This window comes from Prenolepis imparis, unplaced genomic scaffold, assembly GCF_030444845.1.
Source record: "Prenolepis imparis isolate NDT839.2.m4 unplaced genomic scaffold, iyPreImpa1.0 SCAF_7, whole genome shotgun sequence".
In the NCBI taxonomy this organism is placed as follows: Eukaryota; Metazoa; Arthropoda; class Insecta; order Hymenoptera; family Formicidae; genus Prenolepis; species Prenolepis imparis.
This window is the reverse complement of record NW_028141165.1, coordinates 13,496,711-13,514,488: the sequence shown is the minus strand read 5'-3', so window position 1 is coordinate 13,514,488 and position 17,778 is coordinate 13,496,711. Positions and strand designations below refer to the sequence as shown.

The 17,778-nt window shown below is 34.5% G+C and overlaps 3 protein-coding genes across 15 annotated transcripts; 2 read left to right on the top strand and 1 right to left on the bottom strand.

Moving 5' to 3' along the window:
• Nucleotides 1-52: 52 nt before the first annotated feature.
• On the bottom strand, nt 53-11,068 carry LOC145938409 (interference hedgehog). Of its 9 annotated transcripts, XM_083042006.1 has the most exons (10): nt 10,861-11,053; nt 9,103-9,661; nt 7,339-7,631; nt 6,869-7,067; nt 4,997-5,077; nt 4,637-4,903; nt 3,449-4,444; nt 2,371-3,192; nt 2,169-2,284; nt 53-1,633 (listed from the first exon to the last, which is right to left on the bottom strand). In XM_083042006.1, the coding sequence occupies exons 5-10, from the start codon at nt 5,064-5,066 to the stop codon at nt 1,472-1,474; spliced, it is 2,433 nt and encodes an 810-aa protein (XP_082898132.1). In that variant the 5' UTR covers nt 5,067-5,077; nt 6,869-7,067; nt 7,339-7,631; nt 9,103-9,661; nt 10,861-11,053; the 3' UTR covers nt 53-1,471. The 9 variants fall into 9 exon arrangements, with proteins under 9 accessions (XP_082898132.1, XP_082898128.1, XP_082898127.1 ...); XM_083042002.1 differs by lacking the exon at nt 6,869-7,067 and having other exon boundaries at nt 2,371-3,189; nt 10,861-11,057; XM_083042001.1 differs by lacking the exon at nt 6,869-7,067 and having other exon boundaries at nt 10,861-11,054.
• Nucleotides 11,069-11,468: 400 nt separating this feature from the next.
• On the top strand, nt 11,469-12,240 carry Bbip1 (BBSome interacting protein 1). 4 transcript variants are annotated; one of them, XM_083043189.1, is made up of 2 exons: nt 11,469-11,572; nt 11,966-12,240. In XM_083043189.1, exon 2 carries the CDS (start codon nt 12,019-12,021, stop codon nt 12,238-12,240), a length of 222 nt encoding a protein of 73 aa, XP_082899315.1. In that variant the 5' UTR covers nt 11,469-11,572; nt 11,966-12,018. The 4 variants fall into 4 exon arrangements, with proteins under 4 accessions (XP_082899315.1, XP_082899317.1, XP_082899318.1 ...); XM_083043191.1 differs by having other exon boundaries at nt 11,557-11,692; XM_083043192.1 differs by lacking the exon at nt 11,469-11,572 and adding an exon at nt 11,590-11,781.
• Nucleotides 12,241-12,313: 73 nt separating this feature from the next.
• LOC145939092 (LMBR1 domain-containing protein 2 homolog) lies at nt 12,314-16,214 on the top strand. 2 transcript variants are annotated; one of them, XM_083043188.1, is made up of 10 exons: nt 12,314-12,487; nt 12,570-12,907; nt 13,052-13,262; nt 13,351-13,527; nt 13,612-13,789; nt 13,867-14,048; nt 14,124-14,363; nt 14,450-14,651; nt 14,755-14,877; nt 14,962-16,214. In XM_083043188.1, exons 1-10 carry the CDS (start codon nt 12,314-12,316, stop codon nt 15,195-15,197), a joined length of 2,061 nt encoding a protein of 686 aa, XP_082899314.1. In that variant the 3' UTR covers nt 15,198-16,214. The 2 variants fall into 2 exon arrangements, with proteins under 2 accessions (XP_082899314.1, XP_082899313.1); XM_083043187.1 differs by having other exon boundaries at nt 14,755-14,883.
• The last annotated feature ends 1,564 nt before the right edge of the window (nt 16,215-17,778 follow it).

Genomic DNA, 17,778 nt, shown 5'->3' with positions numbered 1-17,778 from the left:
AAAATACATAACAAAGCTTCGCCATGCATACATATACATTTTTAAAAATCTCTTTCGAATATAAATTTATTTTATAAAAATTAAGTACACAAAATGCTAGTATACAGATATATAAATAATAATATTTTTTATTAATTATTATTCAGGCAAGATGTAAGGCACATATGTTCATTCGTGTCGTTTAAAACTATCCTAATATGTACAATGTATATTTTCACTAGCTTTATCGATTCACAGATGCGATTGCAGTACTTTAATAAGCCAAACGTTAAATAATTTATTAGAAAAATTTTATACATTTGTATTTACAATTTTCGTCTTTTTTTCGCTACACGCATATATCAATTATCAAGATATAATTTTTCATCACTTTTTTCCTCGTAACACATAATATATAATTTTGATAACAAATCATCGTCACTGAAAATATTATGACGATAATATTGCATTAGCCGTGAATGACGTTAATAAATTATTCAATCTCTATTGCAGCTAGGAAAACACTCATAAAAATAACAGGCGTACATAATAATGTTAACAATACATGACTCAACCATTATATTCATAATTCATTAAAAATACTTCTAGGTATAGTAACTCTGTCATAAAGTGACACTACTTTCTTTTCTCAACATTGATGATTTTAATAGTTAACGTAATTGTATTGTGTATCCTAAATGCATAGTATCTCAAAAATATATATCTTTCAGTAAAAATTTTTTCAGAAAATTGCCTGTAAAAAGAGATATAAAAATCTAAATTGTTTAATGCTCACTAGCTTGTGACCGTTAAGCAGATATATGTTACAGTTAAGTCAATTATTTTGCGCAGGTACATTAATTGAATTCATGCCTACTTAACGGACAAGGTCCTTAATAATTTTGTTTTTTTAATAAAAAAGGAAAGACAAAGAATATATCATAAGATGAAATCAGATCATTTACTTAGTCTCATATACTGTAAAATGGGACTATTTTGACTTTGTCAATATTATCAAAGTATTGAGAAATTAATCTTACATTGATTCATCGATAAATGTAAGAAAAATATTTCTCTTTGCAATACATTGCATTCGATAATTAATTATATTGAATATTAAAAAAATGTCGAATTTGGCAAAGAATATGTAAATAGTAAAATAGTACACATTTTTTTCTGCATGCAAAAGTCACGCCAAGTTAATCCCAATTTACAACGATGATACACATTTGAGCATATTTAATTAAGACACCCTGTAAAATGTCTTGCAACAGTCTCTTCATTGCAATATATCTAAATACAGCCTATAAGTTAAGTTTCTCATCGAGATATAAGTCGTGTGTTCTCTTGCGTTCCATATTATTATAAAATAGAATTCATTGAAGGTTCGTGCGATCGTCGGCGTCCGTTTTTCGAGCACGAGGTCCTCAAGTCACGATCTTACCGTCTATAAAACAGAGACATAGCTGCGATACATAGCTGCGATACATTCTCACAAACGTTGTTCGATAGGCAGCGGCCCTTGGCGCAGAGACGGTGGCTCGCTATGTGACGTGACGTTTCCGTCAGATCCAGCTGCGTCGCCGTTGTTGTGTCCGTTGTTGTTTTGGCCGTTTAGAAACGACGTCATTTCCATCGACGACTGTTGTCCGCTCTGGATTTAGAAACATGTGTGTGTTCGTTCGCTTCTTTTCAGATCTAGAGCGTGTAAGGAGTAACGTGCGTGTGTCGCGTTCGGAAAAACAAAAGAAAAGCGGCTCCAGAGAGAGTGCAGAGAGCGAGTAGAATTAAAGAGCAGCGCGCGACCAATGCTAAAACTAGAAAAGAGACTAGGCTCCTTAATATATTGTCGACAATTTAACGTCGGATTTACACGATTAGACGGGTGCAGGGAAATCAATGTCAAGTTTTACACATAAATGCGCACGAGATTATAATAGAAATTTTAAAAAATTTACATCCTTTTATGTGATCATGATCAACATGTTTTCTGCATTCGTCTAAAATCGTGCTGACTCCCGGAAGGAAAGTAAATGACTGGATCGAGATGAGCAATTATTTAAATATAAAAAACAAAATTTAATACTTTTTATCATCATTGCTCACCAAGTAATGAATGAACAAATCCAGTTCTGTTACTTTCTTCCGATGAAACAAAAGTGCAGATGTTGTTACTTACAAATACTGACCTTAGGCTGCATAATATCTTCGGATGTATCGAGACCGGCAAGCGGATTAGACGTAATGTTTATTTTGGAATCTGTAACTCCGCCATTCATTACTCGCCCATTTGTTATCGGTTTACCTATTTTATTAAAAAGAAAGAAAAAATATTTAATTATTTAGATTATTATAAGAATTGTGCATTATTTTAATTTGTTAAACATATACCTTCGCTTTGCGATTCCTGATTTTGTTTATACTTTGCTCTTTTGTATAAACATCCCGCTGCAAAGGCAAGAGCAACTAAAATGACAGCTCCTCCAAATACTCCACCGATTATAATATGTATATTGACACTCTTGTTATTTTCGCTCGGTCTCAATTTATTTTCCGCTATTACTTGCTGAACCGGATGTTCCTCGATGCTTTTTCCAGTTTTCTGTCGTAATATTTGGGAAAATTCTGACGCCGCATCCACGGAAAAACTCTGGATCTTGAATTCGTAGACAGTTTCAGATTGTAAGTGAAAAATGGTCATGTTGTAGGCATCTTTTCCCTCAACAGTGGTCTTAAGATATTCGCCGGCTGTAGTGGATGGCCGATGATATATGTAGAATCCGTCAATTTTCGCCAATTTGTCGGGATTCTGCCAAATCAATAATACTTGATGCGGTCCAAGTGCTTCGGTATTAGTCAATAAAGGTATCGGCATTTTATTGCTCTCAATGCCGGTATCCCTATTGAGATGGAAACGCACAGAATTCGGGCTCAATTTGTTATCGTTGTTCGAGTATACCGCGGCGATCCTAAATCGATAGGTATGATCAGGTTGCAAGTCGGTCACTTCGAAAGATCGCACATGATTCGGTATCTCGGAATTAGCCGTCATCCACTTTGCCTGTTTGCCATTCATTTTCGGGCCAAGTTCTCGGTATTGAACTTTAAAAAATTGTATCGGCAAACCGTTGTTTTCCGGCACCGACCACCTTACCATGACGGAAACATCGGATAGTCTTGTGACGTTGGGCTGCTTTGGAGGCACCAAAACTGCTGTAAATAAAAGAAAAATAAATAAGAAGAATATATTTAGATATGTATATAAATAAAGTATATATTTAAATATATTATATTATAATTGCGTGCAACATTTTTTTATATTATATACAAAAATTGCCAATTTTGAAATTTTCCATGTTTGAAAGAAACTCGAGAGATTTAATCCGCGATATCTCAATCAAATAACGTTTGATAATGATAAGAAAACGTATGAATAATGTATGAACGACGATAAGGCAAAGTAAATAACCTGCGCCCTTCTTTTTTCCTTCTTTATTTCTGCGCCTACCACCGCCGCCCCTGGTATGTTTATGCCTTGATATAGTCCCGTAGTCCGGTCTCGATTCGGTCGTGCCGCCGACAACATGCTGCTTCGGACTGACCTTCAAGAAGTTATATCCCGAATGCGATCCGTATTCATTACTGGCGACGCACTGAACAATCCCGGCATGCTTCTTCTCAACTTCGGATATAAGAAGAGTGGAGCCTTTGATCTCCTGATTCTTGCTAGGTATCAGGGATTTTCCGTTAATGAGCCACTCGATATTCGGTTCTGGCTCGCCCGTCACGCTACACGAGAGCTCCAATTCACCGCCCTCGGAAAATGGCCCACCTTTGGGGGCCTTTGTAACTCTCGGTGGTTCCACGACCCTCAAGATAATCACCGATTTGATCTGTCGGATCTCATTATTCCATATACAGTCGTACTCCCCGCGATCGGATGGCTGCACGTGAACTATCGTCAGACCGGTGAGCGATTTTGTCGATTTCAGCGGTAGAGAGCTGCCTAGACGACTCCAGGTGATGCGCGGCACCGGATAACCGGCGCCGAAACATTCCAACGTAATATTTTTGCCGCGCGGAACTACGTACTCCGTTTGCGGTTGCTTAATAAAATATGGCGCTTGATTTGTCGCGTTTGTGTATACCGTCAAAACTGTTTTATGATTACTCGTGAATATCTGCTGCGTTATATAATTGTTCGCGCTGCAGTAGTAAAATCCGCCGTCCGTGGATCTGACATTCTTGATGACCATGGTCTTACTATTCACCAGACTTGCATTCTCGATGAGTATGCCATTCTTGTAAAATTGCACTATAGCTTCCGGTTCGGAATACGGTATAGGACACGTGATGGGTACGGTGTTACCTTCCGCCACTTTAATAAAGACGTCGTTTTTATTGAAGAATTTCTGCATCGTCGCGAGTGTCAATTTTGCTGGATCCGACGCTAAACCGCTCGTACCTGCGAATAGATTAAAAAAAAAAATATATATATATATAAAACATATTTTAGAGATTAAAACTAATTTATTTTAATTTTCACATTTCATTAATTTTATTTGTCACGCATAATTTTTCAATTAAAAGAAACACAAGAAATGAAAAATGTTTGTCAAACGTAAGCAGTGTTGGATAAATTTTCACAAAAACCTACCAAAGAACGCGATACAACGATAGTCTCCGGCCTTTGACTCGTTGTCGAAATTGACGATGTGTCGCGACGTTTTGCCGCTGCTGTTCGTGGGATTTTGAGACAGAGGTATCCATTTGTTCGAATTCAAGGGCCTGTGATGCCACGCGAAACGCTCCGCGACGATATTGAGACTGCACTCGAAATTCACGTCGTCATTTAACGGAGCGGCCAGAGGCTGCGGATGTCGGGTGAAAAAAAATTGGGACATACCCAATTCCTGTTTCTCCCCTGTGAATATCACACAAAGCAACATTCGTATATCATTACATTTTTACAATATTCGGAATATTAAGCAGTGTTTGAAAGTAATGAGAAACTTACCGCATATATACGCGACTGGACCGTAAAGTAGGATAACAACGATGCCATGTAAAGGGAAGATAGATGTCATCTTGACACATTCTGCAAGCAATGCGAAAGAAGATGTTACATTAATCAAGCATGTCGTGAGCTATTGGTTGTTTTTCCGGTCTCATTCGCGGAAAAGCAAATACTCATCGCCGACTCGCAGAGTGCCGACGAAGAGCCACTAAAATTAATACCGCGAGCAAGCATGCCGTTTAAGTTTAGAACCTCGAGTTCATATGAAAATAGAACATAGCATTTTTCGCCTTAAAGATTAAAGCGACGGAATGACACAATGATCATTCATCATAATAATTATAATATATCTTACATATATCAGTCAAAAAGATGAAAACAGTAATAATCTATGAGAAGATATGATTGTACATTTCTTATATATATATAATTCACATAGAATATATATATATACATTTTATACACATGATTATATATATACATATATATCTATAATAAAAAAATTATAAAATTAATTCTTCAGCGTTTTAATAGTCTTTATATTCAAAAATTTACTATATTTAGCAGCTTTTAAAAAGAGAAAGAGAGAAAATTTTACCAGTTAAAATAACAGATGCGATAACAACGAATACAATAATAAATGATAAAGTATACAAGTTTTTTGTTTTACAAAGGACAGCAGCAAGGAAAATGAGTCGCTGGATGACGTGTGGCTATCTAGAAAATATCCATATACGGCGTCGAAAGCTGCGTTCATTGCGCGAACCGTTTTACACCCACGTGATATCGGCGCTCGCGCGATCATCAGAAAATCATATACTCGCGCGTCTGCGAAGAGCGATGGTAATAATAATTCTTTCTCGTTGAGTTAATGGGCTAGTGCGCGTAGGTATGTATATCCATTCTCATATTGACCGTAATACACACGAACCCACGTGTCGTTTTAATATGCGCGAAACTATCGATATTTTCTCGAGCGGAAAATCTGACAAAACGGAAATGCATCTCAAGGTTTCCGCGAAGCTATGTTAAAATTATTAAAAATGCAATTAAAATTGATTTATCAGTGAATATTAAATATTAATATAAAAAAAAAAAAAAAACTGCACATCCAATATTATTACAATACAAGATTAATATGTTAATAGCTCTTAATGAGATGCTTTCATCAATTGACATTAATTTACAAGTCTCGAATACTAATTTTCATCGATTTTATGCTAATAAATATTCATCCGCGAATCTCTAAATGTGTCAATTGAGGAAAAATGAATTTTAACATATTAATTACAACATTTACAGAGTTTTCCTGGTCTAATCTGGAGCTAACGATATTACATGTGTATGCGTGTATATATATATATTTGTGTAATGTGTACGTGGAATTTTAAATATTCATAACTTTCTTGCGCTATATGATATAATTTCAATAATAATTTAAGATTCTAAAATTGTACATTTTTTCGCTCACGTCACTTGTCTGTGTACCTCGATATGTAAGAAGAGAAGTCTGCGTCCGATAAAGTAAACGAGAATCAAGAAGAAAGATAGAAAGCAAGATAAGTGAGAATTTTAAGTGAAAACGAGTCAGTGCAATTCCAATTTTATCATCCCGAATGAATTAACTTGAAAAAAAAGAGAGAAAGGAAGATGATAACGAGATAAGAAAGAAGGCAGAAGAAGGAAGGATAATTTACATTTTGTATATGTATGTATAGTATATAGGTATATAGACTATCGGCGCGCGTGGCAGCTTGCTGCGTGTTTTATGCGTACGAGAAGACTTTTAACTTCTGTTTAAATGGTAGCATAATGGCGGTGGTATGTAACAGGTGAGAAGGGCTGCGAAGAGAGGCTGGTTTCCGATATTACTTCTCGTAAAAATAAAGAAGCCGAATTCCAAAGCAGTGGTTGTCCACTCTTGCTCCCCTCTTGGTACGCACGAATGCGTGCGTGCGCTTACGCACGCCTTATCCGTAGCACCGCAATTAAGCCTAATCTGCTCGATGTGCGCTTTTAAATTAACGATTTAATCTTCGTCGATGTTTCATAGACACGTATGATAAAATCACTGCAAAATTTTAATTTATGAGATTAGAAATAAAGATATTATATATATAGAACGCGATAGAAATCAATTAAAATTATCACAATAACAATTAATAATAATTCAACAGTTTACATTAATCTCCGAATACTAGGTGATGCAAATTACTTTACATAATATTTCGATATTGCGAAATTAATGCACACAAATTTTTATTTAGAGCTTCAATCAGTAATTTTTATTTAGAGCTTCAAAACAGACTGTTTTGAATATTGAATTTGGTGTTTTTACGTACTAAAAAACATAGATGAGAAGAGTTGTGCCGACACTTGTCTCGTGAGAACTTTTGAAAATCTTGACAGTGAAAAAACTTTCGCCGAAAATGCTCCAATCTATCCGATAATACACAGCCTCCTTCTCGTTCTACGCGGAATGCGTGGCCGTGCCATACATGACTATCGATGTATCATTAGTATTCCAGCGAAGGACCGTCTTTCTCGTGGTGCGTTTATGGGATCGAGGATTGTGTAATTGCGACGAGGACAAAAGGACGAACTTCTCCAGCTCGTTAACAAGTGAAGAGGGTTTCTGAAAATGAGGAAGAAAATGTCAAAGTAAATGAGGAAATGCATTTCGTCATATGAGATAATATAACATTAAATAAGGACGTAAAAAGTTATTCGTCAATTTTCTATCTCCTTTGAACAAATATTTCATCTATATCGATTTGAATAAATTATATCTACATTTTTAATATCCGAAAGCTTACTTCGAGAATGATATAGTATAAAGGATCGATGAAATTGCACTTCTCGCTTAATATGTATCGAAAGAAATGATCAAACCCGAGTTTATTTTTAGCCCATCGATTGTTTCACAATTTGCATTTATAAGGGATCAACGATGATGGAGCGATTGGGAGGAAAGGGCGATGCGGCAGCTCACTGCGAGAATAGAGATCCGAGGACAGCGAACAGGTGAGATTTAAAAAAGAACGCCGGGGATTACGAGGACGCTGGTGAAGCGACGATAACGAATGAGAGGTCTTCTTTTTACTCCTCCTGACTCTCCTGCATGATATCTTGATTCCCCTTTCGCCTTACAACGTCTGAATACACTTGTTTCGTCGGATCTTTTCTTTTACGCACTTCCTACCTGCGCTTCTTTTTTGCACCTGTTTTTTTCTGCTTTTTTCCCTTCTTCTTTTATTCTCTCAAAGCGTGAAAATATATACGAGTTTTATTTAAAAAAAAAACTTTGAGAATATATTAAAACAAACTTTATTAGGATAGATTTATTAAGAGAAAATGTCGTAGATTTTTAAAATTATTTAGGGCCGGTTGTTTCAACTTCTTGGGCAAATTTTACCCGACAGATAGCATTCGTCCTTTTTTATGCTATCTGTCAGATTAAATTTACCAAGAGGTTTTGGAACAACCGGCCCTTAACTATTTCCTTTTATTCTACATATATTATATATGTCTCTATAGAAAGATACAGAAAAACAGAATTTAGAGGGAGAATTTGAAATATCACCCATTTATTAATAAAGTTTAATTGATGCGAAAGTAATCTAATTCTATTTTTAATGTGTCTTCTATTTTTGTTTCTTTTTCTCTCTTTCTCTTTCTCTCTCCTTCCAAAGTGTGCACCTATTCCATTTCAAAGAAAGCGCAGATAGGATGAACGTATCTATTTTAAATGCAGAGAGTGTGACACATACACACACACAGTGCAAGTACAAGACTAGAATCTCGAACGCGCGATCTAATTTTCTAATACAATCAACTAATTTAATCGATCAAATTTTCGCGCACGAGCAAAAGAGTAAAGATCCACGACGAATTTATCGAAATCAGGTTCGGGGTACCATATCGTGCTCCGGATACAAAACGACATTCACGCGAGATTTCGAACGGCTGGATATAGGAAAAAAAGTAGAGAAGAGAAGAGTGCATTGGACTTAAGTGTACAAAATCGTGCGATCGATCCGACAGAGCGGAGATCAGGTCGAGAGACGCACTTACTCTCTCTCTCTCTCTCTCTCTCTCGAACTTACCCTTTTTCTCGAGCCAACCGAGTAGACGCCGAAAGAAAGGAATCCTTCGTGTTCCTTCGTGCAATAATATAATCCGGAACAGGCGCACACACGTCGTTTCTCGCGTCGAGGAGAAAAAAAAGGTCCCAGGCGAGGCGGCCCGGCGACGCTGGGCCGTGTGTTCCTTTGTGGTCACGGGCCCCCGCTCTCCCGTTTCGTTACTTCATTCTTCACGTTTGCGTTCTTTCCTTTTCTTCAACCTGGAGAGAGCACACGTGTTCACGACGCCGAGCGATATCGCGCTCTCCCGCTCCGGACGCAGACGGTAGAAAAGAACGCGCGACGAGACGACGCTTGACGACGAGGCCGCTCGCGCTCGGCACGGCTGCTCTGCTGCTTGGCGGCTTCACCGGCGGCGGCACTGGAATGCAGACCGACAGGTTTTGAAGCCGCGGCGAGGGATGCTGCGACGACGGTGGTGGTGGTGGTGGTGGACGGACAGGAAGACCGACTCTCCCGCGCGCGCTCCCGGTTTCGAAGTCCGCTTCTTTCGGAAGGCTGCACCTTCGCGCTCTCTGCACTGAAAAGCGAGATGGAATGTATACGAGAATACGGAGAATGAAAGAGGAGAGAGACAAACTGTTGCGTCGCGCGATAAGTGTAATTGTAGCTCGGACGGATCTTCTGTCCCGCAGGTTGGCACCCACTGCCGTCACGTGACCTGCGCGCGCAGGCGCGCGCTTTACGAATGGAGATGTAAATTGACAGGTGGCGGATACAAAAATACAAATATCGTTGCATAATGAATGATTGCATAATGAAGCGCGAGGCATGGAAACTGCGCGATGTATTTGTTGAAATGTATGTACGATTGTATATATATTTTAACAATTGCTTCGGATTTGTTTACAGATTTGTTTATAGCATGCATTTATGTATGTTTGAATCTCTTTACAACGTCTAGAGCGCATGTCAGCGCACTGATAAGCCGAATCGTATATGTCAGGTTGCAAATTTAAAATTTCAAAAATTATGATATGTTTAAAGAATTATCAAGATGTGACAGTGCTCTCAATTATAAATAAAAGATTCTATATTTGTCTTTTACGTTATATAACAAAAATACTTGCTTTTTTTATGCAAAATCGTGTATATAATTTTTTTTTTAAATACTCTCGTTATATTATTATGAAATTAATTGTATGAAATATTTCATCGAGTGACAAATTTTTATCTGATGTTAATTAATGTTGCAGATTGTATTTCAATACAAAAAAACATTTCGCTTTTATTATAATATGTATTAAGATATAATTTAAATTTTTTTACTGAATAATATATGTGACATAATAAACGATATTTAATGCATGTATAAAGTATATTTCTGAAATTATTTAGTGTCAAAAATATATATATAGAGAGCAGTTATTTATGAAACGAATCATTCAGAGAAAATAATTTTTATAACTCTCGCGAATTTATTTATATATATATTTTATAAATCGAAGCATTCATAGATTATTATACGTATATTATGAAATAACAAATGAATATATATATAGAAGACTGCAGAAAGATTCCTGAGAAATATACTGTCACTTTCAGAGAATCCCTTATCAAATCTGTCACTTCACCGAGCTACGATACTTTTTGTTTATGTATGAGGAATGTCAGACATCTCGCGCGCAGTTCCGTGTATCACATATATATATATAAGTATAAAAGGTTGAATCAGCGTTCCTCTCGCTCTTAGATCATATGAAAATTCAAAATACATACCGTAAGAATCAAGACACTCAAATCTTTACGTGTTTCACGCTAATTTACGCGTGATTCTCAATAATCTATGTCACCCAGCTCTTTTCGTTTCAAGTTGCACTTTCTCGTCGTCATAATGACTCGCCATTATTCTCTGCATAATAAATAATGCATCATCAGACAGATCAGGGCAGATTGTGACAAGTGGAATATTCCACTGCGATTTGATTTCGCAGAGTCTCGTTTTCCTGTCAAATGAAAAAGAAATACAATATTCTAGGTTAATACTTTTCGATCGAAAATAGCGCTAATTGTTCATAGATTCCAATGTCTTTAAAAGATTATATTCTTTTTACCTGTATTTTTTTGCATTTTTATTCAGTTTTTCTTCTTTCTTTCTCTCTCTCTATCTCATATACTACTCATTTTATTTTGGATACAGAAAGTATACAGTTAAAAAATCAGGCTCGAATTTTTGTTTTACAACCGTCAAATGTATATTTTTATGTTGGAGACGCAATGAAAAATTTTGGAGCTACTTAAACGACTGTAGATAACGATTTACCTACAATCGTCGTTCATTGTTAGTTCTGAATTTTTCGACTGTCGCGACGTTCGCGAGATTTGACAGTTCATGGCGATTCACGGTTTCGTGAGGATCTGTATGTCTGGATCCGTCATCTGTCAGCGATTCACGCGAGTTTGACAACCAGCTGCGACCCGCTGTAGACCCGTGCGTGTCTTATTACACAACGGAATAGAGTTGTTTGACTATAAGAACACGCGAGGAGGAAATTAGCTTAAACGAGCGACAATTGCGGATGAGCATTTTACCAATTGCGTCAGATTAAATGTGCACAAGAATGTTGATTCCTCAGTTAACTTAAATCCCATTACACGTACCTTGTTCTCTCGCAGACGTCTGTCGCGGTTGAAAGAAATGTAGCTCGGTGTTTCGATTAAATATGTAACTTTCCTTTACAATTGATATTGCTCGTTTTTTACGTATCGTAAAATGATATCTTCAAATAAAGTTTTTATTTTATTTATACTTTACAATTATGTTTGAAGGAGAATCGCTAGCATTTTGATTCATCATAATGTTTCTTTTTTTCTTTACTCTCAGGTGTCACAATGAAGGAGTTATCAATTTACTGAGACTTGGCGGATCGATCAAAAATGTCAGAGTCCACGGGCAATCAAGTCGAACAGTGCGACATAGTCCTTCCAAGACAAGGTCTATTATATCAGGAGGAAACATTGAATTACATATTCTGTAAACCAAAATTGATTCCGTTAAAATCGGTCACTTTAGAGAAGCTTGAGAAGATGCAAAGGGATGCAGAAATCAAAGTCAGAGAAGCACAAGAGGCAGAAACCAGTCCCGATATAAATGCATAAGTATCCAGTGATAGTTTGAAACTTGTAGAAAACTATTCATTAGATATCACTGTCGTGTGAGATAAAAGACAAGATGGTTCTCGGTGCATTCTTGACAGAGATTATAGTGGCATTTTTACTAGCTGCAAGTTTGCTTTTCAAATATGGAAATGTGTTTCGACATCACATTATAGTTACTGTCTCTGTACTGATAGCCTGGTATTTTTCTCTGTTAATTATCTTCATCATACCTTTGGATGTTTCTTCGGTAATTATATAATTATGCATATAATGTGTACAACCTTAATAAAACATAGATAAATTGATAAAATAATATTTCATTTGTGCAGACTGTATTCAGGCAGTGTGTAGAGCAGAACATACACAACAACAGTAAAAATGTCGATAATACTACCTCTGTATCAATTGTTACGTGTAAAGAGCCTTGGCCAAATGTGCCAGATAATGTATTTCCGAATCTGTGGAGGATAGTTTACTGGACATCGCAATGCCTGACATGGTTGATACTCCCATTGATGCAATCTTATATAAAGGCAGGAGACTTCACCATACGCGGAAAACTAAAGTCTGCTTTAATAGATAATGCTATATATTATGGCAGTTATTTATTTATATGCGGCATACTTTTAATATACATTGCATTAAAACCTGGTTTAGATCTTGATGGGTGAGTTTTGCTAGTTTATAACAAGTATATTAAAATGAAGAATATTCATATTATAATATAGGCAAATGTATAAAGTTTAAAACAAAAATAAATTACATATATGTATATAAAGAAATAAATATATCAATATTTTTACTGTTTTAGGCAAAAATTGAAAGCTATAGCATCATCTGCATCCAATACATGGGGCTTATTTTTATTGGTTTTATTACTTGGATATGCTCTTGTAGAGGTACCTCGAGGATTGTGGAATGCCAGCAAACCTGGATATACTTTAAATTATAGTTATTTCAAAGTAGCAAAATTAAGCTTAGACAAATGCGAAGCAGAGGAAACAGTAGATGATATACTTGAGGTATACAAGATAATATTATTTATAAAATGCATTTGTAATATGAGGATTCTGCAGTCTCGTGTAATGAATAAGAAAAATGCCATTTTAGTCACTACAAATTGCAACAATATCTATTGGGCCTGGTCACCCGTTCCATTGTAACTTGGAAACAATTTTTCAAAAGATACCTGCAGAATTGAAGGATAGAATGAACAGAAGACAACTGCCAGATGATACTCCAACAGATACACCCACTGAAAAGTCTTTAATTCGATTACATAGACAGGTTTGTATCACAGCAAATATATGTTATAAGTTATAATATAATGACTCATTTACATTTCTATATATTGCTATTGTTTTATTGTAGACTATAAAAGCGTTACAGACTTTACAACGTATAGAGACTCAATGGGGTATTTTAGTAGACAAGATTTTTGATTTGGAAGATGTAGCGAAAAATCAAGTGAGTCATGATAAAAGATTCAAATCGTCTTTCCCAATACATCGCTCACTACCCTTTCGTATTATTTACAATCCTGTTATCGGTAAGTATATCAATATTTGTTATAATTTTATATAGTTAATAGTTTTTGATTTTATGATTTTGTAATTTACATTTCAGAATGGTACTGGACATGTATCGTAAAGGATTATGTTTTGAAGATAGCTGCCATTTGTGCCGGTTGCTTATCAGTGGCTGTTGTATGGTCAGAAGTAACATTCTTCAACAAGTCTCCTGTGTTATCGTTATTTGCTCAGTTTCTGAATTTAGCAAAAAAAAACTATGATTATTTTACAATAGAGGTAAAAATTTGTACTTTATATTATATATAATATATATTACCATTTATTATATATATATCTATATTCGATTTTCAGGTACTATCTACATTGATTATCGCGTACCTTTGCTATTGCGCTTATTCTACCGTCTTAAAGATCAGAGTGTTGAATCTGTATTACTTGGCACCTCACCATCAAACGAATGAATATAGTCTCATATTCAGCGGTATGATGTTGTGTCGCTTAACTCCGCCCATGTGTCTTAATTTCTTGGGACTTATTCATATGGATTCTCATATCATCAAGACTCATATTTTAGAAACACACTATACACAGGTAATATTATTTAAATAATCTAAATAAATTTGTGTAAATTTATAGATTTTTTTATATATTATCATTATTTTTTCTTCTTTTTTCAGGTGATGGGTCATATGGATGTCATTTCTATAATATCCGATGGATTTAACGTGTACTTTCCTATGGCGATTCTAGCATTCTGCTTAGCGACATACTTTAGTATAGGTAGTAGATTGCTTTCTATGCTAGGCTTTCAACAATTTCTCGATGATGATGAATTCACGACAGATCTCGTAGATGAAGGAAGAGAGCTTACAAAAAGAGGTATCGTTAAATTAATAAATAATTAATGAAATAATTTTTTCATAATTATGTTTAATTTTCTACGACAGCACATAAAATGACAGAAATTTTCTTATTATTCTAGAGAGGCGCAAACGACAAAGAGCAGAAGATTCTATATACAGACGACGCGAATTGCAAGAGAGATTCAATATTTCAGTGGGTTCAGGGTCGCGTTACAGGACATCCCGACAAAGCACAGATACTGGTATGTGTAAGTAATATTACATATAATATAAATTACACATATATAGTGCAAGTAATATTATTATTAATAATTAAATCTCTCCAGTACGACCGTTAAAACGAGATGAATCGATCGAATCGGCAAGAGCAGGTCTGTTGCATGATTTCGATCCTGCGGATTATTACATCGGTATGACATTTGGAGGAGAGAGTTACGGTGCGAATAATCGTTACGACGGGGAAAATCAAGGTGACAATGATTCATACGATCCGACTAATACGAGGGCATTCTCCACGAATCGCGTGGGTCCTCCACCCAGAGGATTGTTCGATGATATTTAAAGGATAGCGGTTTCGTAGATGCAGCTCAGGTGCAAGAATCATATGTCAATTGGAGGTTTACAGCTTTTAGAGATTTACATTATTTAGACATTTATACCGAGCGATACGACGACTTGTTGGTACGATAAATTATGAGAATAATGAATTACATAGTAGCACAAGAGTGAATATTATTAAACGGCACGTAAAAATATAGATTTTACGTGCTTGTAACATTTTGAATCCTAAAGTACTAAATAGCAGCACGAATTAAAGTGAAATTTCATCATTCATAAAATATTCATTATAATATATTCATATAACTTATTACGCATAAACAAGGAAATTAAAGAAAGTCGCATACTGTAACAAAAACTTTTTTTACAAAATTATGGCGAATTTGATAATGCGATGAATGTTTCGATTTAATATCAATTATGTATATTTATTACGTTTATTAGAGAATAAATCTATTTTTATCTCTCGATTATTTCTTTAAGTTTTGTATTATTTGGTTTATGTCAAAGCTAATAAATAATTTATGTACAATTTTTTTAATTATATCAATATGAAGCAATTATTCATTAATACCTAACTTTTTTATTAATAAATCTAAATATCTTTTTAATAGTTTATCTATATACATCTATCGATCTTTCTTTTGATATCACAATCTTCATATTTTCAACTTGTCTTTGATTTACATAAAAATATAAAAATAATGACTTAAACCTTTGTTTTATATACTTGAAAGCTTATAAATTTTTTATTTGTTCCAATTATTTTAATCTTATCTGAATAGTTTATATCAAGAAATTCTGGAATAGAGGAATTAGCAATGGAATAAAGAGAAAAGTTGGCTGAATGATGATAGGAAAATTTAATAAGAACACAAATCGGTATATATAACAATAATAAAACACATCAGTGTAAAAATATGCGTCTTGAGTAATTTACAAATTCAAATATTTGGCATTTTATATATTATAAACGCGTTTCGATAAATATAGTAATAAAACTTTTAGCCGCCATCTAGAAGTTTTGTCATTTTATTATAGATTATTCTTTATTTATTACATATATATATAGATCATTCTTCGCATATATATATTATACTTTTCCCACATATTTATAATATAATCCAAATATGAGAGTCTACAACTTTAATCCATGAGATTTATTTTTACCTAACAAAGAATTTTGAAAAATATCTTAATAAACATCCTCTCTTTATTTTCTTTTTTCTTACACATGTACTAAACCATAACAACTTTTCTATTCATGTGTATAAATCTATTATATATCAATGAGTAATATTATTTGTTTATATTAACATAATGGACATGTGTTCAATTGATTTGAAAAAAATCGAAAATTAAACTTTTATTTGTTGTTATCTAATGACATATCGAATATTTAATAATTCTTACAATAAATTGTAAGAATTATTAAATATTTGATATATCATTAGATAACAACAAATAAAAGTTTAATTTTCGATTCTTTTCAAATCAATTGAACACATGTCCATTATTTTACAATCTTAATAAAAAGTATTTTAAAATAATCACACTGCCCTGCCTGTGGATTTTAAAAACATTTAAAATATAGTAAATTATATGAATAATATATCAATTATATACGAGTTAAAATTTGTATAATGCACATCTGTCACATGTTTGATTCGATAGACACAGACAGTTCATATAGTTTTCATTTTCGCTGCATAATTTTTTACAAATTTAATTGTTGAAATAGTTAATATTTTTTATACTACAGAAAATACATTTCCTTGTCATTAATAAATCGGTGAATTATGATTAACTGACAGCATATTTAACAAACACTTGTAAAAATATATGTTTAATAACAAAATATTAACTGTTATGTATATATGTGAATTTGTTCATTCTATATTTTGGTGATTACGCTTCGAGATATAAATATATAACGTTCAATTAATGACAATAAATGTATCATGTATAGGTATAGCATCTAATATATATATAACGTGTGATTAAATTTCTTAGTTATCTCATATTTTCAATAGATTTATCAAACAACGGGCAACAACTAGGTAAAATAAACAATGTAAAATGTAATGCTCACGAGAATAAGAAATGATAACGCGTAGACTATTAATATTCTGACAATCCTTATACGTTCCGAAGCTCTGTTCTTAATATCTTTTTTATGCTCGGAGCTTATCAATTCCGGTGTTAACAATAACGGCTCCAACAACAATAAGCTTGATCTGTTCCGTCGATATTCGTAGTCCTTCGATTGGTGCGTCGGATAAATCGGCGAGTCTTGCGAATTATTGTCGTTATTATAATTAACGCATCTCGTGCAGTTTATCATAATGCTACGATCGCGATAAAATGTCATGGATGCGCAGCCGGCTTTCGATAATCTTACGTAATAGTTATTCACATAGCGATGATATAGCTGGGTGTTCACAATGACGTTGTAGCAAGGGTAATTTAAAACGTAAATATTTGGCTTCAATAGCGATCTCAAATCGGAGACGTCTCGGGGCCAGCAATGAGAGTAAAATATACTCGCGGCGTTCGTTTTTGTGTAATTGTAGATCAGCATATAG